The sequence below is a fragment of the Sander vitreus genome, chromosome 10 (genome assembly GCF_031162955.1).
Source record: "Sander vitreus isolate 19-12246 chromosome 10, sanVit1, whole genome shotgun sequence".
Classification (NCBI taxonomy): Eukaryota; Metazoa; Chordata; class Actinopteri; order Perciformes; family Percidae; genus Sander; species Sander vitreus.
This window is the reverse complement of record NC_135864.1, coordinates 35114194-35134373: the sequence shown is the minus strand read 5'-3', so window position 1 is coordinate 35134373 and position 20180 is coordinate 35114194. Positions and strand designations below refer to the sequence as shown.

Sequence of the window (20180 nt, the reverse complement as noted above, 5' to 3'; positions counted from 1 at the left end):
GTCTTCATGTAATCTAGTTTCTGCTCTTGTATGTTAAGTGCAGTAAAGCACTTGACGGTGGCAATCTATTGATTTGATATCCAGCATGTATTGTTAAACATTCCCGACATTTGTTCTCCTGGCTTTCTGCCTTAGTGTAATTTGCAAATGTGCACATTTATTGAAGATCTTTATTATCTCAAACAATGAAGTTAACAAACTCACATTAACTAAATGTAATTTCAAAGTCAAGCGCGATGTCTTCACTTTTGCTGGTTGAAGCTCTTTTGAATGAGGCTAATGACACAGCACACCAAATAACACACACCATTAACACATTTCAATCAACTGTTTAATGTTGTAGATAAAGAATCAATGTGTAAATCAAATCAAAATGGGAATAATGCAAAATTTCATTCTCAAAGGATTTTCTTTTTATATTTGCATATGCTAGTGTTTCAGTAACAATCCCATTTTAGAGAAGATCAAAACAATTTGAAGTAGAAAACAAAATGAATAAAACCTCTATTGATATATTTTAGAAAAACAGCAAACAGATTTTGGTCATTTAAACGTTTCAGACTCCGATGCAAGGCTACTACGTGTTAGTGTGCTCAGCCTCTTGAGCCCTTGGGAGAGCTGGAAAGCACAACTTCAATCCTCGTGGGTCTGCAGAATCCACTGCCTTCTCCTCTTATCACTGAATTATTAATCTAATTGTTGATATACCAAAAATGTCTGGCAGCCAAGATTTACTTATCATTCATTACAAGGGTCAGGAGGCAACCACCGGCAGGCACTTGAACCACTGAAGAGCAATGTTTTGTACATCTACCACATCAGTTAGCTGGTATACAGCTGAAGGGGATTGTTCATTATGCGGCAAGCCACAACACATCTTCATCCAACCGCTGCAACGTACTGGGTGTACAAACTGCATCCCAACTGGTAAAAGTGCTTCCTCTCACAATCTTCCTAAGAAGTTAGGAAACGTGCAGACTTAATGACAGTAATGACCGAAACAGTTTCCAAGATTGCAGTTTTTTCACATGTAACAATAATGAAGATGGAAGGTGAGAGGGCAGCATTTACCAAGATGCATTGGTGAACATTTAACAAACAGATGGATGCATGATGCAATCTTAACAGTCTGAGGTGTTGAATTAAGTTGAGCTCAATAGATTTTCATCTTGGGTGTTTTTTTGAGCTTTGAAGTTATCACTGACCTGAACAAAGTGGAACCACAAAAGTGTGCATGGGACAAACAAAACAGAGTGAGTGAAACAATTATACGATTGCATCTGATATCTGTACAGACAGTACGCTTGGTTTGAGGCATTAGTACAAACGCAGATGTTTGTACATAGTACAGAAGCTCTGCTCTGGTAGCAATCCTCAACACTGCACAGTCACATTGTTTCCTTCCAAGAGGTTAACTGAAGAGAAAAGGCAAAGGTCTTTCAGGCACTCTGTGCTGTAATAAAGAACCCACAACCCCTGTATGAGACTTTTTCTACCTACTGATTATCTCATTTGGATGCAAACTGATTATAATATTCTTCATAATTAAAATATATAGATTTATATATAGCAATAAGAAAGGCCACAAATGATGGTCTGTTGAAGGAGACAGTCCTCAAATTAATCAATAGCCTAAACTCCAAACACTCACTCATTAACTTTAGCACAGGCCACATCTGGAGTGTGTGGACACTTATGTACAAAGAGGAGGTGGCAATGTGCTTTGTTATGGATCTTAATTCATATCAGATTTGGTCTGTATGATATAACTCTTCACACTGTCACTGCCTCTCATATAGGAAACTCCATAACTTATTTGTAAGGGCTCCAGATTTCTATTTACAGGTCAAAGGAAGAGCAATGACAAAAAAGAGGTAACTTGACATTCTTAAATGTAAATTAGAAAGTTAAAATGGCTGATGTTATTCAAACTTATCATTCAGTAAAGTTACTGAGAATGCATCTCAAAACAATTATGTAGCTACTGATATATTATTTTGCTATTCTGGTGATTTCACTTGATTGAGGTTATAAAGCAAATCTCCCTGACATTCTCTTGGTGGCACACCCTTTCTCCTCAATGACTCGTAAGTAACCAATAAGGCACACTGTCATCAGTGTGTGTCTGACCATCACCCAAGACCAGACACATCATTGGTTCAAACCCAACACAAACAATTATTTAGATCCATATCACTACACAGCATTTCTTTAAAAAAAAAAAACATGAAGGAGATTGCAGGGTGTCGGTGTTGTAATAGTTGATTATTCAAGTACTCTTTGTTTGAAGCTCATTAACAATCCTTCACCAATGGACGGAGAGAAAGAGAGAGAGACCAACACCACTCCACCAGATAATCTTTTCTCTCCAGCTCATTCACTTTCCAAAGTTGCCGAAGTCAGCAAAGGCATCAAGTTTGGGCTGTTGGACCATTGCAGGGTTCATCCCCATTCCCATCCCCATGGCATTGGGCATCCCCATGGTCATACCACCATGTGGCATCCCCATGTTCATGCCCATCCCCATCATGCCCGGGTTGGGGGCCATCCCCATGCCCATTCCCATGCCAGCCCCAGGGTGCATCATAGGATTTACAGGCGGTCTGGCTGTTGTAGGTCCAAGGCTCATACCAGAAAATCCCTGGGAGAGCATGTTGGCAGGTACCTGGTTGCCTGGAAATGACATAACAAAATGCAATTAAAAAGAGTACCACATTTTAAACTGATTGATGGGGTGCTTTGAAGGAGAGCCTGGCTACAGTGTCACCATTCATGCAAGATCTACCATTCCTCTCACCGTGTTGGAGGGTGTTGAGGGTGGGCTGGCTTTGCTTGGGTGGCTGCATGCCTGGGCCCAGGAAGTCCAGGCTGATGTTAACGGAGGAGTCTGACCAGGTGGAAGGGACAGCTGCTTTGGCTCCGACACCTTGAGAGGCCATTCCCTGCTGCGCAGGCTGGAAGGGCTGGACAGACTGCGGTTGCAGAGGCCCCCCCATGTTCTGTAGGGGCTGGCAAAGACAAAGACGCACAGATACAATGTTAGGGAATAAGCTAATCCAAGCTAAAATCACAAAAATATACAGTGATAAGATACATAAAAGCTTCAACGCTGAACAGGGCCTTTAAACCCCCACTTAACCTGGATACTGTCAGATGAATCTGTTACCGTCTCTTTCTGAGCTCATTAAAACACACCATCCAAAGTAACTAGAGTAAAAGAGAGTGGTGGGCGGCTTCTCAGTGAAAAAAAGAATGAGGTTTTTTAGGTCAACAACCTTTTAACATGGAAATACATTTGACATCCACAGGCTTTTGTTGGGTTTTTAACTCACAACTGATTCTTCTCATTCTGTGTCAGTAACAGGAGGAGTGGGTGGTTAGTGGGCGGTCTCTGGGGGAGATGAGCATCTGGTGAAGTGGCATGTTAACCCTCTACCATCATGCTTGTCCTCCACATTTCAATCACACGAGGTATGTCTTTATTACACAGGCATACTGACTGATGTGGTCAACCAGCAGTGTGAGTAAATGAGTGAAATCTTTTAATATTTGTACTGGAATGCTACTTTAAGTATATCATTTCTCTCATCGTTTGACATTAATTTATTTCCTGCTTCATATGCAGGCATAAAATGGTTAAAAGGCTCTTTGTGTTTATACAGGTACATGCCAAAATTGTACTCATAGCACTCATATTTGATGGCCAAGGCCCAATCAACAAGTCTGCGGTTACGAGACTACAAACGCCGATTTTATAAAAAACAGCACCCAACAACTGGCTAAATCTTAAACTGTGGTAGTTACTGTTGGCTTAAACAATTTCTGAAATTGATGACAATACATATCTGGAACCTGAGTCATTTTCTTGGGCCAATTCTGATATGTGGCTGTAAATACATTCTAAGCAAGATAGATTTTTATTTATTAAGTGTTTTTATCAAAATTATATGCTGCATTTTTCATATACTGTCTAAAATATATGCCAACACTTATGATATAAAATATAACCCTAAAATTGATCAGTCTAGCTCTGTATCCATGAACACTGAAATCATAAAATGTATTGTTGTTTCCTGAGGATATTTTGTTTTCACCTGTATAATATGAGACCCCTTCATGAGGCTTGTAATGATATGTACAGTATATCAATAAATGATTAAAAAAGGATGCGTGTGTGTACAAGTACAATCATGCATACCTGTGACCTAGACTGGGGCAGGACTGTGCTGCTCATGCTCTGTGTGTTGCTCATGCTAAAGTTGAGGCTCTGGGAGGATGTGAGGGACTGAGTTGGCCCCATCAAGTCAAACAGGTCTGCTGAGATAGGACCAGAGCCCAAAGCTGAGACTGGGGTGGGCGCGGCCACAGGGCCTGTCATGGCTCCAAAAAGGTCATTTCCACTGGTGTCAACAGTCTGAGCAGATGCTGGCATCTGACCTCCGGGAAAGGCATTCCAATCTCCAAAGTCTCCATTGCTGCTAGAGGAAGGTGCTGCTGCAACAATGAAGAAAAAAAGACAGTTACATCAATGGTTTTTATTTGCCATCCAAACTGTGACGTTTGTTTTGTGTAAATAATTGCAAGATGTTTGCAAGCAAAAGTCACTCCAGCTAATTTAAGACCAGTCATAGCAATAAAGAATTAACAGTTAAGTCTTCATGGAGGACAGTCTAGCTTTATCCAGGGCATTCAAATTTGAGCACTGGTGCCACGTTTTACATTTTCATTGAACTGGCCCTGCCAGTTGTTGTCTCCATCGCTTTCTCAGCTCCCTCCACCCCCACCAACTTCTTAATCTGTCCCAGTCTCCTTGTCATCCATAACAGGAGTTGATGTGTGTCTGTTCTTGTTATGCAGAGCAGGTAGCAGGCTCCATATGGCCAGGGCTTCCTCCCAGCATCACTCTGAATATTCTAGCAGTATGGCTGCAACAGCACAGCACACACATGCACACACTAACAAAAAAACGTCTAGAAAACCAACCAGATCCTGGGGAGAAGCCAACGGACGCAGCAGGTGAGGAGAAGTCAGCAAATCCACTGATCAGGTCTGCATTGAGAAATAGACATAAAGACATCAATTTTAAACAAGCGAGCTCCAGGTTTCATTCCACCACAGTTAGCATCCCTTCAGTGTCAGAAGTGTAGGAGGCAGTGGATAGGTGGAGAGGACCAAACATCTGTTCAGCACTCCCGCCCTCTCTATTCACAAGGGACTGCTCCAAAAACATCTGGTGCACTTAGTTCCTATACATCAACTCCCTCCCCCTGCTGAAGCCAGCATCAGCAGCTGGGCACTGTCACTGCAGAGTCCTGCAGTCACTGTGGACTTTCCTGTTTCGTACAATATTGTAACGCTGAACAAAATGGTTATTCCTGGAATGACTGGTGTCTAGCTTGTTTGCTTAGAATATACAACATGTAAATACAACATATTTGGGAATATTGGAGGGCTAAATCCCCTTTCACACAGCCTGTTCAAGACAAGACGGTTGCACCTTTAAGCCACCTCGCCGTCTGTGTAAAAGTTAAGAAGACAGAATGGGGGGGACAGAGTTGTCACGCCGTTAAGCCAACAGCGGAGGTAATCACAGAGCTATAACAGCGCCGACGTCTGTGTGAAAGGGACAGCAGGCATGGCGGGACTACCTGCAGTACGATGCGTGAGTTGACCCACCGGCAGCTCAAAAAGTGACAAAGCAGCACTCCGAATAGCCATCTATGTCCTTTATACTGACAGTTGTGCTACAATAATGCATAAAATTGGCAGTTTGTGGGTCCGGTCAGGTTTGCGTGGTTGATTAAGGGTGCGGATCAAATTATGCCGCCTTTGTTTGGTTCTGTGTGAATAAACAGCTGGCATGAAGGCAGACCACTGCTGCGCTATTGCTGACTCTCTCTGTAAAAGGGGCTAATTCCGGCTAAACACTATCCCTAAAGTGCTCAACTATGCTGAACATGTCTGGTATCAGTTGCATTTCTGTGGTTTCAGCATATAAATTGATCCAAATCTTCCCAGCCAAACTCCTGGTAAGACAGCAACAAGTGGATTTAATAAAAAATGTCAGGGTATTACTTGAAGTTAATGACATAATACCTGTGGCAGCAGGCTGGCTCGGTGTTGTGTCCACCATTAGTAGGTCGGCTAGGCCGGTACTGGAGGGCTGGGGGGCTGCTGGCTGGGGCTGGAATTTACAAAAAGATCAGGGCACAGTCCATGCACAACTATAAGCATATCAATAAAGTTGTATGTTAAATGCTCACATGTGCTCTTGCTGCCTGTTTGGTGGTGGTGTCTGGGCTCTTATCCCCTATGTAGTTGGCTGCGGCCCCCAAGTCTACTTTCTTAGACGGAACCCCTCCTCTCTTCCGTGTCGCTGTAGTCTCTGTTGCTTGGACTATTTGCACACTCTTGGTGGTTACAGTTTCCTCTTCATCTTTGAATTCTTTTCCTGACTGGCCATTGTGAGACGAGCGACCCCGGTCCTCATCGTTGTCACTATGGAGACAAAAATGGCTCAGGTAAGACAACCAGTTATGTGAGGATAAAGATAAGATTGTCTTTGTAGATACTATATCCATAAAGGACCAAAAAGTAACCAAGACGCAAACCATGTTCTGGATGAAGCTTTGTTGTTATCTACTGTAGGCACTCCATGAAATCTGTTCTTTAGTACTTTTCTTCCTCTCTTTTGGCTATTTATGGCCTGAATTTATAACCCTTTCATTTCAGGTATTTTCAAAATATAATTAAAAAGTTTGACTTGGCCAATTATAAGCAGTGCTGATGTAATGATTAAGAGGGAAACCAAGTTTATTTTTTTCTTGACTTTTGGTGGTGGAGAAACATGGTTTGTGCCTTTCCATTTAAAATAGACGCAAATATATGACTTGTCTATCTCCAACCTAAATCGATCTGGTGAGTCTTCTCTATCCTTCTTCCTAAATCTGCTTATGGTATCGTCAATGGTGCTGCCGATTTTGTCGCTGATCTCTCCCAATTTCTCGCTGAAGGGGAATTGCCCTTTATTCCTCTCCCAGTCGTCGTCCCACTTTCCCCGGGTATCGCTGGAGTCGTACCTGTCCCCCGCTGGAGGGAAGGAATTCAAGTAGGTGGAAAAGGAGATACAAGCAAGAAGAAAAGGATATGAATGGAATTAAAACCCAAACATTTTTGTTAATTATTCGTCCGTTTATATTACTTAACTGAAAACTTACAGTAACGTCGGTATCCCATACTGTCTGAGGATACCCCGATGTATTTGTCTTTGATCTTCTTTGACTTTTTCCGTTCTTCCCTAAGCCTCTCATCATCCTGGACAAATTCCACCATCTCCTTCACTTTATGACGCACATTCACACCTTGGTCCTTCCCATTCTCATCTAGACAGAGATGTGGAGACACAGAAACACTGACATCAATATAATTCATGAATTAGCAACTTGTTGTGTTGTTACTTTACAATGTATTGAAGCCACACGCACACATGCATATCTCTGTCTAGCTTTATGGCAGTGTGTATGGTTTAGGGGTTTGTGGACTAAGCAGTGCTTAGGGCCACTACTTTCATTACAGCTCACACTGAAGCTATTGTTAATAATCACTAAACACTACAATACTGAGGTGTAGAGATCACCTCACCTAATTAAAGCAAAGTTTGTTCTATAGCAAGTTTTCTTAGGTACTCCTCCTCCAACTTGCAGAGCAAAATATACTGCAGTAAAAGCCCAGTATGGATACCTTACCTACAAAGTGGTAGCTTTCTAATGATCTCAGGTCATACAGATGTTCTCTGGCACTGGTAACAACCCTCTCCGATCCATTCCTGATTAAATGGGCCAGCAGTAGCAGGGACTAAAAAACAGACACACAACAGAGAAAAAAGTGTTAAGTCCTAACACTGGGGGCTTGAACTGGATCCGCTATGGTAGGGGTGGGCGATATGGCAAATACATCATATCACAATTTTTAAGGCAGGATCACAATCCATGATCTTATCATAATTCTCTTTCATGTTGGTTACATGTAGAACCAAACTAATTTCCCTATTTAAAAAAATATTGCCCTGCAAGGTAACAAAACACCACACTCCGTTCTCAAAAACTTTGAAGTTCCTTTAAATATTTATCAGTTACTTTTCCACATGAGCTCTTCACATCGGCATACATTGGTTCCAGTGCACAGCACTTATATAAAAAGAAATATCTGTCACTTTTAAATACATACTTTATTGATCACCAGGGGGAAAATTACTTTTTTAAAATAATTTTTTATAATTTTAAATTATATATATTATATTAATCGCCTGTTACTCCTGCTACTTCCTTCTTCCAAAACAGTGGTTAAGAACACCAGGAGCAAGTGGCAGAAGTTGAGTTTTCATTAAAACAAAATGACTGGTGTGTTAACTGCATGCCACATTAATTAGAGCAGACAAGGCCTCCTAAGTTACCGTATGACCAGCGTTACTGACAAAACATGAAGCATTTAAAAGACTATGTTGTAAACACACTTCCAGCAAACTTCACGGAGAACAATGAGGGCAAAACAGCATCACAGATCAGTTTTAACAGAATATTCTCAGTCTAGCTCAGCTAAAAACACCAAAAACACAGAATCTCCCAGCACGTTAGTGTGTCATTCACTACCGAGTCTGATTGTAACCAGTGCTGAAAATGTTATCTTCACAAATAGGATTCTATTTATCAGAACGTTTCCCCCTCAATTCAGAGCATCTTTACAATGTGAGGAATCTAACTGGTTCTATTAAAGACCAACAATTTTTGTTTTGTAAATTAAAAAAATATATATTATTCTTGCCTGTAAGTAATGAGCAGAAATTGACATTAAAGTTAACAGATGGCTCATTTAAAATGGGTTACAGCCTGAGTAGAGTTGTTTTTGGTGCTTAGGCCTTTAAGTCTTATGTCATGATAAAGCATGTGTGATTGTGTTGATGTTGCAACAGTACTGTGGCAGACCTTGTAGACTCTCCGCCAGTTCTTCTTGTTGTCCCTCAGCATGCGGGCCCACAGCATGTTCATCACCTCTGGGAACTGTTCATACATGAAGGTGGCTCTGATTACAGAGAAGGAAAGAGGAAAACGTATTTTTATTGACAAAGTTTGAATTTCCAATGCATGACAACCAACAATTGGATTGGTTAGTCAGTTTACAGGTTTTGACAAAAGACTCCCTCAACTATGGAGCCCCATGAACTAAACGTAGGACATTTGTGTTTGTGTATCAGTTCAGAGCAGTTCAGATGATTTCAGTTCAGAGCAGTGGTCAGTAAATGTTTATTTTTTAGGCCATGCTTTTTCTCACTGTTTCATTCCAGGGCCGGTGTTTCTTTTTTACAAATAATGTGTTTCACTTCATCATAGAAGCTGCTGCTCACTCTCAGCATCAGTAAATCTGTGATCGACTTTGCGGTCTGTTAAAAAAAAGCCGTGAACCCCCATCTATCCAAATTACTTCAGCATGGCTAGACCTAGTTGCACCTCCGCAGCCTGGCTTGGCCGTTGTGAAAAACACCAAGCCAGGATGCACTGATCAAACTAGGTCAAGCCTCACTTTATCAGTTATACTGGATTTATAAATTCTGCTTTTGTGAAACAGACCCGAGACTCTGTGGTGCCCTCAGGTACCTTGCTAATGCTGGAAAATGTCTGCTCATTTCTTATAATAAGATTTATCTGTTTACCTGGCTCAAAAAACTAAAACAAACATCGGCCAAATGAAAATTCTACACATCGGTATGGGTTAAGAAATTTGCAATCGGTGCATCCCTAGTTAAATGTCAATAACAAAAGGACTTTCTAAAATTCCTATCCTATTCCTAATTCCTATGTAGCAGCTGCGAGGCTTGTGTTTAGTACTGCCCACAATGTTTTCTGGCTGGCAGAAAAATAATACCTTGAAAAACAACAAAAAACTTAAAATAGTCAAAATGGAGGCAAGTTTCCAGAAAAATCTTACTGCAAAAGTTCCTGCAGTTGAAAAGGGCTTTAAAAAAAAAACCTTGCTACGGTTAAATGTTATGTACAAATAACCTTAGTGCTGCTTTCCAGCAGGACATATTGTACAATACTATGCACTGTCCTTACCTGGAAATTTCACTCATCAGCTGTCCTGATGGTCCCCATGGGTCGTCATTGGTGGCCTCTCTGACTTTAGACTCCACCTCTGAGTAGTTCATCACCACGTTGGTTCTATAGAGTAAGATAAAACACAAACCCACTTTCATTAATCGTGTCTATGTGGAGTATTATATGACATTTGGCATTTCAGTTCAAAATGTGGCCTGCATAAAAAACCAACAACGTGGATGAAAATAGATGAAAGGTACTCTTATTACTGCCATGCCCACATCCTTTTAGTGGCTATAAGGACAATGGGATAGGGAGTGCTTGTGTGTGTGCTCTGAATCTAACCGTTAAACTTGTTAAAAACCAAAAACAAGTGACTAAACAAGCAAATGCAAACCAGTGTTCAATATAAACACATAAATGAGACCTCAAATGGTACTAAAGGAAACAGGGCTGTGCTCACAGTGGGTGAGCTGATCTCTTGCTTGTTGACATTCTAAGAACTAGAAAAAGTAACCAGAAAAGAAAAAAGGGAACTCAGATGGGAAGAAAACCAATGCTACAAATGGTGGCTCTCTAATAATCTCAGGTAAATAGAGAGCTTGCTTTCTAAATTGTGTACTCAACAAGGTTGGCAGGTTTGGCACCCTGTTCACATATTCAGAATCCTGATTACACAACACACTAAGGAAAACCAAGCATTGGCCTATAGCTTTCCAATCAGACTACATAAACGTAAGCTTCGGTTAGTAGGTCTACAATATGTCCTCAAATATGTGGTCACAACCAACTTATCGTAACACAGGAAACAAATGTCCATCTAATGTCCATTCTTTATAGGAGATAGGCGGCCTATGCAATGAGGGTGTTAAGAAGAACAAAGGATTTTCTAGGCAGAGAATATTCTAAAATTATAAAGGCTGTGAGACCATTACTGGTTCATTATTGTCTGTTTACATCAACTATTTTATTATGCTTGGTCAGGGCACCTTTGTAGATGGGACTATTTTGGGGGGAAAATACAGCATCTTAATCCAAATAATTAAGTGAGCCCTGTCACAGCTTTAGCCATAACATGGTGAAGCAAAACATTTGAACCCTGTGCCTTCTCATCCCTCCCTCACTACTGCCACATCAGCAATAAGATGTACAGGGCCTGAACGAGCAGCATTGAATTGATGGGTGGAGATACACCCACTCTGTGGTTATGGAGAAAGGCTGTATTACTACTACTGCAAGATGCAGGGTATGGTTACCACTCTGACAACATACTCTCTTTTGTAAAATTCACTCCATGCCAACTAAATTATTTGAGAATAACCATGCCAGGTGCAGATGGACCATGGGTTAACTATCTACGACGGAGATCCTAGACAGAAACCAAGCCTTATCCTGTATCAAACCAAAACATGATGGCAATATTCCTCCTATTACACTCACTTCAATCCTGGACAAGACTTTATCTGTGTTACGAAAGTGCCCATTATGTTTTAGTTCAGGTTTTAAGGAGTCTTTTTGATTACTTTGTGTGCTATGTTACTGCATGTATCCTGGGTCTCTCTAGACATGTATGTTACTGATACTGCACAAAGCCTCATGTTTGCATGAATGACAGACAAAACACAAGAGGATATGATGTAGTAATGCAAGATAGATCGTATCTCGTCCTAGTGGTGGCCCCTGTCCTTGATACCAGCTAGATAAAACGGAAGTTGTGATACTCCAACTGTGACACACTATCACACAGATTTCCGTTAGACTGCTTTAGTGCTATATGTCTGCTATAGTGCTATATGTCAAAAAAACTCATTAACCAATTGTCCTTCATATATCAAATAGCCTACATGTCGTTTAATTCATTGAAAGATCTATTTGAAACAGGACAAAAAGGTGCTTGCATGTCCTTCCTCAGAAAAAACCTCACCTTAATCATACAACAGGAAATGTTGCATTATGCCACACCGTCAAACCGTGTGAATGACTTACAGCTTGGTGAAACTTTATGAAAATCATTTATAATTTGTGAATGTCACAAAACACAAGCTCTTTCACCCTTGATTTCAAAGAAAACAGGAGGAAAATGAACATGGAAACTCCCATCTCTTTAATCTTTAAAACTTGCATCTCTCTCTCTCTCCCTAAAGTAACCTATGTCACAGGAGGTCACACTCCAGGGACACAAGTGCCTTCAGCAGGAACATCTTCTTGGATGGACTTAAGAACACTCTATTGTGTGGGTCTGCAAAATTAGCCATTAAGCCTAGGGAAGAACAATTGTGCAATAACCTATAGCCCTACAGTACAGTAAAAAGCATGCACACGTTTAGTCAGCAGCTCAAAGTAAACCAGAGTCCAAAGCAGAACAAAAGACGCACTATCCCCAAGGTGTTGCCTAAGTTGAGTGCTGGTTGGTACTTCCGGGTACTAAATTACTGCTTCTGGCCATGCAGGCTTGGACTGACCCAGCCATCAAACTATGCAAAGACTCATTATGAGTGCACAAGCATCAGTGACTCAGTGTACATACTAGATGATACATACTTTTTGTCACTTTCTTCACATCTTGCCTTTCAAACTCTCAATCTTAATTCCAATCAAAACCTGGTAGAAAGGTAATCAGTAACTAATGTGTCTAGTTGAACTTACACCATCAAATCTTTGAACTTAAGCTAGCAAGCTGGACATCCACCAACAAGTTGCAAAACACTGCTGGATTACTGGTCACCGATTAATAAAAGTGCTCTGTTTTCGGCACTGCAGTTTCTCTTGTTGTTCTCTGGTGTCACACATCCCAATAAAATAACTTACCAAACATAACATGTGTAGGCCTAGTGATATAAAACATTTGATAAGACTGCTGTACAGTGCAGATTGGATTAGCATGGTTATAGTTGCTGCAGCAGTTTAAAGAAATCGCAGCAAAACAGGATCTTATATATTACTGTATTATGAGGTAACGTTAACACGTTCGACAACTGGACACATGAGATCTTATGTTGTCTGACTAACAAGCAGTCTAGGGTGTAGTATAACAAACATAACAATTTGGCTGCAAAGAAACAAGTTAGGTTAATCCAGCCATGTGGTGTAATTTAAAGTTTAAGAACTGACTTAATTTACTGTAGTTAACGTTAGCTACAATTGTCATAACAATCATAGCGGAGAGCAACACATCTAGCTAGCTACACTCAATGCAGCTTTAAAAATATTTCCAGACAGTGGTAGCTAGCCAAGCAACGTGTTAACGTATAACATGTAACCTTCACGTAAATAAACATTCCCCGCTGATTATTCAGCCCAGGAGCTGTCAAACTAGCTTAGCTGGCTAGCCTGGTAAACTAGCCACCCACCCATAGATATATCTATGGCTACCTAGCCAGCAGGCTAAATAATAAGCTAGCTTGTCAGCTAAGTGAGTTAGCTTGCACTGTCGGAGAAAACGCACAAACAACAAGCTAAAGTGATATTATCATATTATCCCAGACTAACTGAAAGACATTGCAAACTTAATGTGACAAAAAAGAGACACTCATACTAAGGACAAATAGTATTTGCTAAAGTCAGCTAGCTAGCTAACTAACTAACTAACTCGTTAGTAGCATTCAGGCTAGCTATCTTGTTCGAGTGACGTGACGTCAAAGTTTTGGGTACGTGTCTCTTTCAAACAGGTAAACTACAGGCACAAATAACACGACATAGCAGCAATGGAGTTGGGAGATACTTACGCTTTGTCAACCAACTCCCTAACCTTCCACATGTTCAGCATCTTGGCTCCGTGATAATGGGCTTCCTGCCTCGACAAAACCCTTTACTCCACACGAACACCGAACCTAAACCTTAAACTCTGGAAAGTAAACTCTTCTCTTAACCTCTCTTTCAAGACAGGAGGCGCAAACGCACCACCAGCCAGACAGGAAAGGTTACTACGGGAAATGCCCCTGTAACGTCATCAAAATTGCGTAGAGCAGCATTGGAGTTGTAGTTTCTAGTTAGCTAGTGCTAGGCACCGCAATTGATACTGCAAGTACATTAACATTTTAAATGGATATTGAAAACGCTCTCAACTTGGTACACAATTTAAAAAACAATTCTGGGGAGATAAATAGAAAAAAAAACGGTTGGCCAAAAAATAGTGCGATCAAACTTAATCAATCTTGATTTCTCTAGCACATTTCACTGTATTTCTATAGCACAAATCAAACAGTTTTTTTTTATTTCAGAGGACCCCCTGCAATCACATCAAGGATCTATAAGGGTCGACTGGATTAGAAGAAAAAAAAACATGTACATTTTAATGATTAAAAAAGTGAAATATCCTAAGAGCCCATGACATAATCTTACTGAAATATAAATGCCATGGGCCCTTTAGGAAAACAGTATTAGCCTACCTGAGGTAGTCAAGAAGTGGTTTTATATAGATCTTCATAGGTATTGTGGTTTCTATGCATGTTGGTGATGCATCAAGTATGGCAAAAATATTATATATATATATATATATATATATATATATATTTTTTTACTTATTTATCTGTCTAGTAAAGTTGTTATTATTTAAAAAGTGCAATCCACATGTTTACATATGTTTATTACAGTGAATAATAATCTAAATACTGCTAAGTGTGGTAAAGCCACATATTTGTTTTTTATATTTCTGCATTCTGCACTTTAGTTTGTGTGATTTGTTTCTGACTTTCATATGAATGTTTACACCAGGCGGTCAGTGCTCAATATACTACTGGGACTGAAGTAGTTAAATAAAAGATGTCATTCATATAAATTCATGCATCACCTCATTTCATCATCACATCCAGGCCTGGCCTCCAGGAAAGAACAGTTTGTTTAATCTATCTAATCTTGTGTTGTTCATACTATACAATGATTTATTGCTTGTCTTTGTTGAATAATACAGAAGACAAAGAGCTTAAAAAAATAATCGCATATTAAATCGCAATTGCAATATTGGTGAAAAAATTTGTAATTAGATTATTTTCCAAAATCGTTCAGCCCTAATATATATATATATATATATATATATATATATATATATATATATATATATATATATATATATATATATAATATATTTATATTAAAAAATCTAGCCATTGGTTGAGATATATTATCAAGAACAGACCATTTGTAATGTTTTATCCTCAGTTTAATATTTGTTTCCATTTTAAGGGACATTCTTTGGCTTTTACTTCATGCTGCTAACTGTTCTCCATTGTAAAAGCTGCTGTTATTTTAGTTTTTTGTCCAAATGTGTCCCAGCTTCCTTAAAACTGGAGCCTACATTCTCATCAGCAGGTCACCATCCTGTGTGTTCTTCATCCCTCCTCATCTGGCATTCAGGCATGCTACAATGACCCAGTGATGCTGTGTGACAGGCCAGGCAGGGCACTGGCTGTTTGTGTCAATCCAGATCAATCACTCCCTCTTCTGGACGGACAACGCCATCAACGCTCAGAAAGGTCACAGGGTGTACTCAAGCCAGGCATGAAGTGGTGAGCAGGGAGGTCAGTGAAGCAAGTGAACACCCTTGACTGCATCACCTTAAATACACCATTCGGTTTATGAGTAAGAAAAACTGTCAGTAGTCATTTCTTGCACCTTGAAATATTTTTTGATTCTCCTGTGACTGGGCGTATACAAAAAGTATTAAGACTGTTTGTCGTATCTTATTGATTGATATTCCAGTGGGCATGATAAAACCTCAGATGCCCTGCATCCGACAGGGTCTCTATTCTCTAATGATACGTGTAAATATGGCCCACGGCTTACACTTCTATAGGAGAGCAGGAAGAAACAACACAATAGCCAAAATACAACCCATTTGAGAAAAAAAAAACAAGAAACAGCACTTAACAGCCCAGAATGCACTGCACCCGAGGGAGCAACCTCAATTACTGTTACACGTCCGAAGACGAGAACTCCAGGAGAAGTGATTGCTGAGATGGAAATGGCTGTGTGTGTGTGTGTGTGTGTGTGTGTGTGTGTGTGTGTGTGTGTGTGTGTGTGTGTGTGTGTGTGTGTGTGTGTGTGTGTGTTTGTGCATGTGTGAGTGTGTTTTTGTGCAAGTGTGTGGGTTGGAGGAGGATGGATAGAAAGGCACTCAGTAAAAAGATCTTTCAGAAACACTTTGCCTCAGTGACGTTGACGAAAGCTGTTGATTGACATGCACTTCTCGACAGAAACCAGAGCTATCAACCTATCTGCCACGCATTAAAAATGGCACGGTCTTCAGGGAGGGGCTTAAGTGGTAAATGATGTTGCTCAAGACACTCTCTGTCAACAATGTGTGTGTGTTTGTGAGCGTGTGAGTGCTGAGGATGGCAAAGTATTCAATCAAAGCTTTGATTGAAAAACCCTTGTGTCCTTAAAGATCAGAATTCTGTACACTGATGTATAGGATGTGTGTGTGTGTGTGTGTGTGTGTGTGTGTGTGTGTGTGTGTGTGTGTGTTTTAAATATAGTATGGTATTTCTCTGTAGTCTAAGGGAAAAAACGGAGCTGGCAGAAGGCTTAATTGCAGAAATCTGATCTCAAACAATATTTTTGCAGTTAAATTGTACTGTCAAAGCAAACTTTGGATTATTTATTTTTTTGGACAGTTTTAATTTTCAGTAAGAAAGAGACAAAAACATTCTCTGTAAGAAATCTTGTAGACCCACATTCTCTCTTTATATATGGAAAAAACTACGTCAGCCTTTCCTTGATATTTCATATTTTATAACCACGTTCCATTCATCATCTTGCTCTTCGGTTGATCATCAATTTGGTCCACTGAGACCAAGTTTGTCACTAACAACTGTTGGAGTTGAAGGAGATGAAAAAGTAAGCCAGATAAATATAATGTAATTGTAACACAAGCAGCACTAGGGGGCACTGTGACTTTTTCTGGTTCTGGAGACTGCTGGAGTATTACACAGTAGGCCCGGCAAACTCGATTCCTTTTAAGGATACAGGTTATTCTGAGTCACTCACTAAACTGATCTGGGTTGTTCGAATCACTTGAGTCACTTGAGTCAGTATTGCTAAATCGCCAAGGAAACTCAGTCCTACTCGCCACCTCATGCAGCTGCTTACAGGAGAGCCATTTAGTCACGGGAAAGAAAGCCTTTTGAGCCAGACTGTTTATTTATTGTCTTAACTTAGTGTAGCCTAAGCAATATATAGGCTTTCAATATATACATAGAAACAGGAACGTAGTGAATACATTATTATTTCTTTTTTTAAATTGACTGTCTGCTCGACCTAATTGCATTTTAACATATTACATTTATACACCAAACCTACAGTAGGCGTAGCTAGGCTACGTGCAGAACATTGTATGTTATTTCAGAAGTGAAAGAATGGCTTTTGTTTCTGATTTGTTTTACTCTGAGCTCGAGGAGAGACTTCACTCGCTCGTCTGAATTAGATCCACTCATGACAACGTAGCCAGCTGATTCGCGGGATTGACTGACTCCCGCAATAACTCACGAGTCATCAACAACTCGTGAGTTATCGACAACTCATGAGTTGTCTGCGAGGCGAGCTGGCAATGTCTCGGACTGTCTGCTTGACCTAATTGCATTTAACATACTACATTTATACACCAAACCTACAGTAGGCCTAGCTAGGCTACGTGCAGAACATTGTATGTTATTTCAGAAGTGAAAGAATGACTTTTGTTGTGGATTTGCTTTACCCTGAGCTCGAGGAGAGACTTCACTCACTCGACTGCTACAGATCCACTCATAGCCGGCTGACTCCCGCGAGAACTCACGAGTCATTGAGAACTCATGAGTTGTTTTGTCGACGAGTCCCATGGTCTGCGAGCTTGCAATGTTTCCGGCTCTGAGTCTGCGGGTCGGGAAGTTCCTATAACTTGTCTCGGACTGTCTCTCTGCTCACTCAGGCGCTTGAGTTGACTTGTGGAGTTGTTGTTGCCTACGGAATTGTAAGTTATAAAGCTTTTGGCAGCTAAGATGGCTAGGACTAGTAGTAGCTAATGTTTAAGAGGTTTGTGTGCGGCGCTGTTATCATTTTAGATTGAATTGTAGTAGGACTCAACTGAACCGGGTTAATGATACTAGAGACTCGCTATTCGTGAGTTAATTTAAAGACTCGGGTTAAAGATCCAAGTGAATCACGACTCAAACTGGTTTATTACACAGGGGGTGAGTGTGTTCAATGTCTGTGCACATGTGAGTGTGTGTCAGTCAGTGTGACCACCAAGGGTCGAGGCTGTGTGTTTACATGGCTGAAGTTCCCATGACAAATGTGGTCAGAAACATCATCTCGACTTGGGAATGTGCTCTACAACTCTGCTATTATTCTTTCTCGACAAACGTGCTTCCAATCTCTTGAAATAATGGTATTTTTTTTTCTTTGCAGTTTTATGAGTTATTAGAAAACAATGTTCTTTGTTTTGCACATTAGCTATGAGTTAACAAACACGGTCATCTTTGTGCCAACAGAAGAGACTTCTGATCTGTGGAGTCGCTCGCATGGGGCCCAGCTTTCCTCCTGTCAGAGCGAGGGTTCTTTCACTGCTGTTATATTTCAGGCTGTTATTGTTGGCCCTGTTGCAGCCCCGGTAAGATCTTTAGTCCTTTTCCCAAGCGATATAACCCCCACACACATCACACAGTATCTGACCCCTGTCTCCATGACATATGACAGGTCCACTGTGGTGCGTGTGTGTGGGCATGTGAGCAAGGACTGATGTGTGAGTGTGCATTTATGTGTGTGTATGCTTTCATGTAAATGTATAGTAAATATGTGTGTGTGTGTGTGTGTGTGTGTGTGTGTGTGTGTGTGTGTTTGTGAGTGTGTGTGTGTGTGTGTGTGTGTGTGTGTGTGTACATTATGGGTATGTGGGCACAGAGCAGAGCATATCTGGCGCAGTATGTACATAGGTATTGAATATGCTAAAACAATGAGGCCACTTGTCATATGTTCAAAGTCGCAGAGACAACCCGCTGTGATCTCAAACCACACACACAGATGTTCCTAATGGGACTAAAGTAGCATTCACATTCCTGTGGATAACCAGTCTGTTTATTTTTCTCTCTCAACTGGACTGGATTGCAACTTTTCCTGGTGAGAAAAAGGACAGAAGATGACAGAAAGAAAAACGAGGAGGCTGATGAGAGAGACTCCCACCACAGTTTAGAGCTCCAAAGCCAACTGTCAGTCCTGCTAAACCGGCAAACCTCAGCTGCGGTGATTTAAGGGTGACAGTAATTCAATGTATAATGGAAGTTGATGCTAGTATGCAATTCCTTGCAAGTTTAAACCACTGTTGTCCTATTCCCCTACCTGAATAAATGAGCTTTGGCATAATTGTGAAGGCTTATGTTTATGAGTCAGGATGTTACAGTAAATCCTGCTGTTGCTTTGTACATGGGCGAGAGAGCGTACACATATATGCAGAGAAACCCACACAGGTATGCTCAAGTCTGAGAGCATCTGCTCCTTTACAACCAGATTGAATTAGCAATTACAGAGAGTAAAAAACAGAAGAAAACATCTGGAGCTGTAAGCAGCAGAGGTTATAAATCTGAGTGAGGGTGGGAGGGGGGTATGAAAATGAGCCAAAGTGAGATTCTCAAGGACAGTGTCTCTGATTGGCCCATTAACATGCCAGGGGTGTCAAAAAGGACCTGAGGCAATGGGAGAAATGGGACAGAGCAGAGGGCTTTAGAGGGCGTATGGAACACCAGTGAATGGAGAGGTAGAGCGTATGGGGGAGAGCACAGGAGAGGACCAGTGAGATACTGTAGGGGAGTAAAATGCAGTATTAGCAAAGATGATACAACTGTGAAGATACATGGATGTTGTTTGTGTCTTGATTCTCCTCACAGGAAATCTCCCCGATAAGCAGAGAGAAAGCTGTGGAAAAGCCGAGAGGAAGTTGTAAAAAAAAAACAGTTTTTTTTGGAAAAAGACCTGGAGCTCTGTGGGTGTTAGAATTAAGGAACAGAGGCTGAGGATCACTACTTTGCCAAACCATAATTATACATGTTTGGACACAGAAAATGTTTCAAGTAAACATAAGGCTGGGTGTTCATAAATGTATTTTAACGATTATATCCAGTTTGG

General features: G+C 40.6%; 1 protein-coding gene and 1 long non-coding RNA gene across 5 annotated transcripts; one reads left to right on the top strand and one right to left on the bottom strand.

Annotated features, from left to right (window-relative positions):
• Positions 1-313: 313 nt before the first annotated feature.
• clint1a (clathrin interactor 1a) lies at positions 314-14008 on the bottom strand. Of its 2 annotated transcripts, none has more exons than XM_078261294.1 (12): positions 13817-14008; positions 10110-10214; positions 8982-9078; positions 7746-7854; positions 7218-7382; positions 6906-7089; positions 6264-6498; positions 6097-6184; positions 4984-5049; positions 4199-4494; positions 2798-3008; positions 314-2673 (listed from the first exon to the last, which is right to left on the bottom strand). In XM_078261294.1, the coding sequence occupies exons 1-12, from the start codon at positions 13855-13857 to the stop codon at positions 2378-2380; spliced, it is 1893 nt and encodes a 630-aa protein (XP_078117420.1). In that variant the 5' UTR covers positions 13858-14008; the 3' UTR covers positions 314-2377. The 2 variants fall into 2 exon arrangements, with proteins under 2 accessions (XP_078117420.1, XP_078117421.1); XM_078261295.1 differs by having other exon boundaries at positions 4199-4491.
• A 3936-nt stretch (positions 14009-17944) lies between these two features.
• LOC144524008 (uncharacterized) lies at positions 17945-19404 on the top strand. 3 transcript variants are annotated; one of them, XR_013502569.1, is made up of 4 exons: positions 17951-18033; positions 18251-18450; positions 18554-18672; positions 19190-19404. It is a non-coding gene; the product is annotated as an uncharacterized LOC144524008 (long non-coding RNA). The 3 variants fall into 3 exon arrangements; XR_013502568.1 differs by having other exon boundaries at positions 19184-19404; XR_013502570.1 differs by lacking the exon at positions 18251-18450 and having other exon boundaries at positions 17945-18033; positions 19184-19404.
• The last annotated feature ends 776 nt before the right edge of the window (positions 19405-20180 follow it).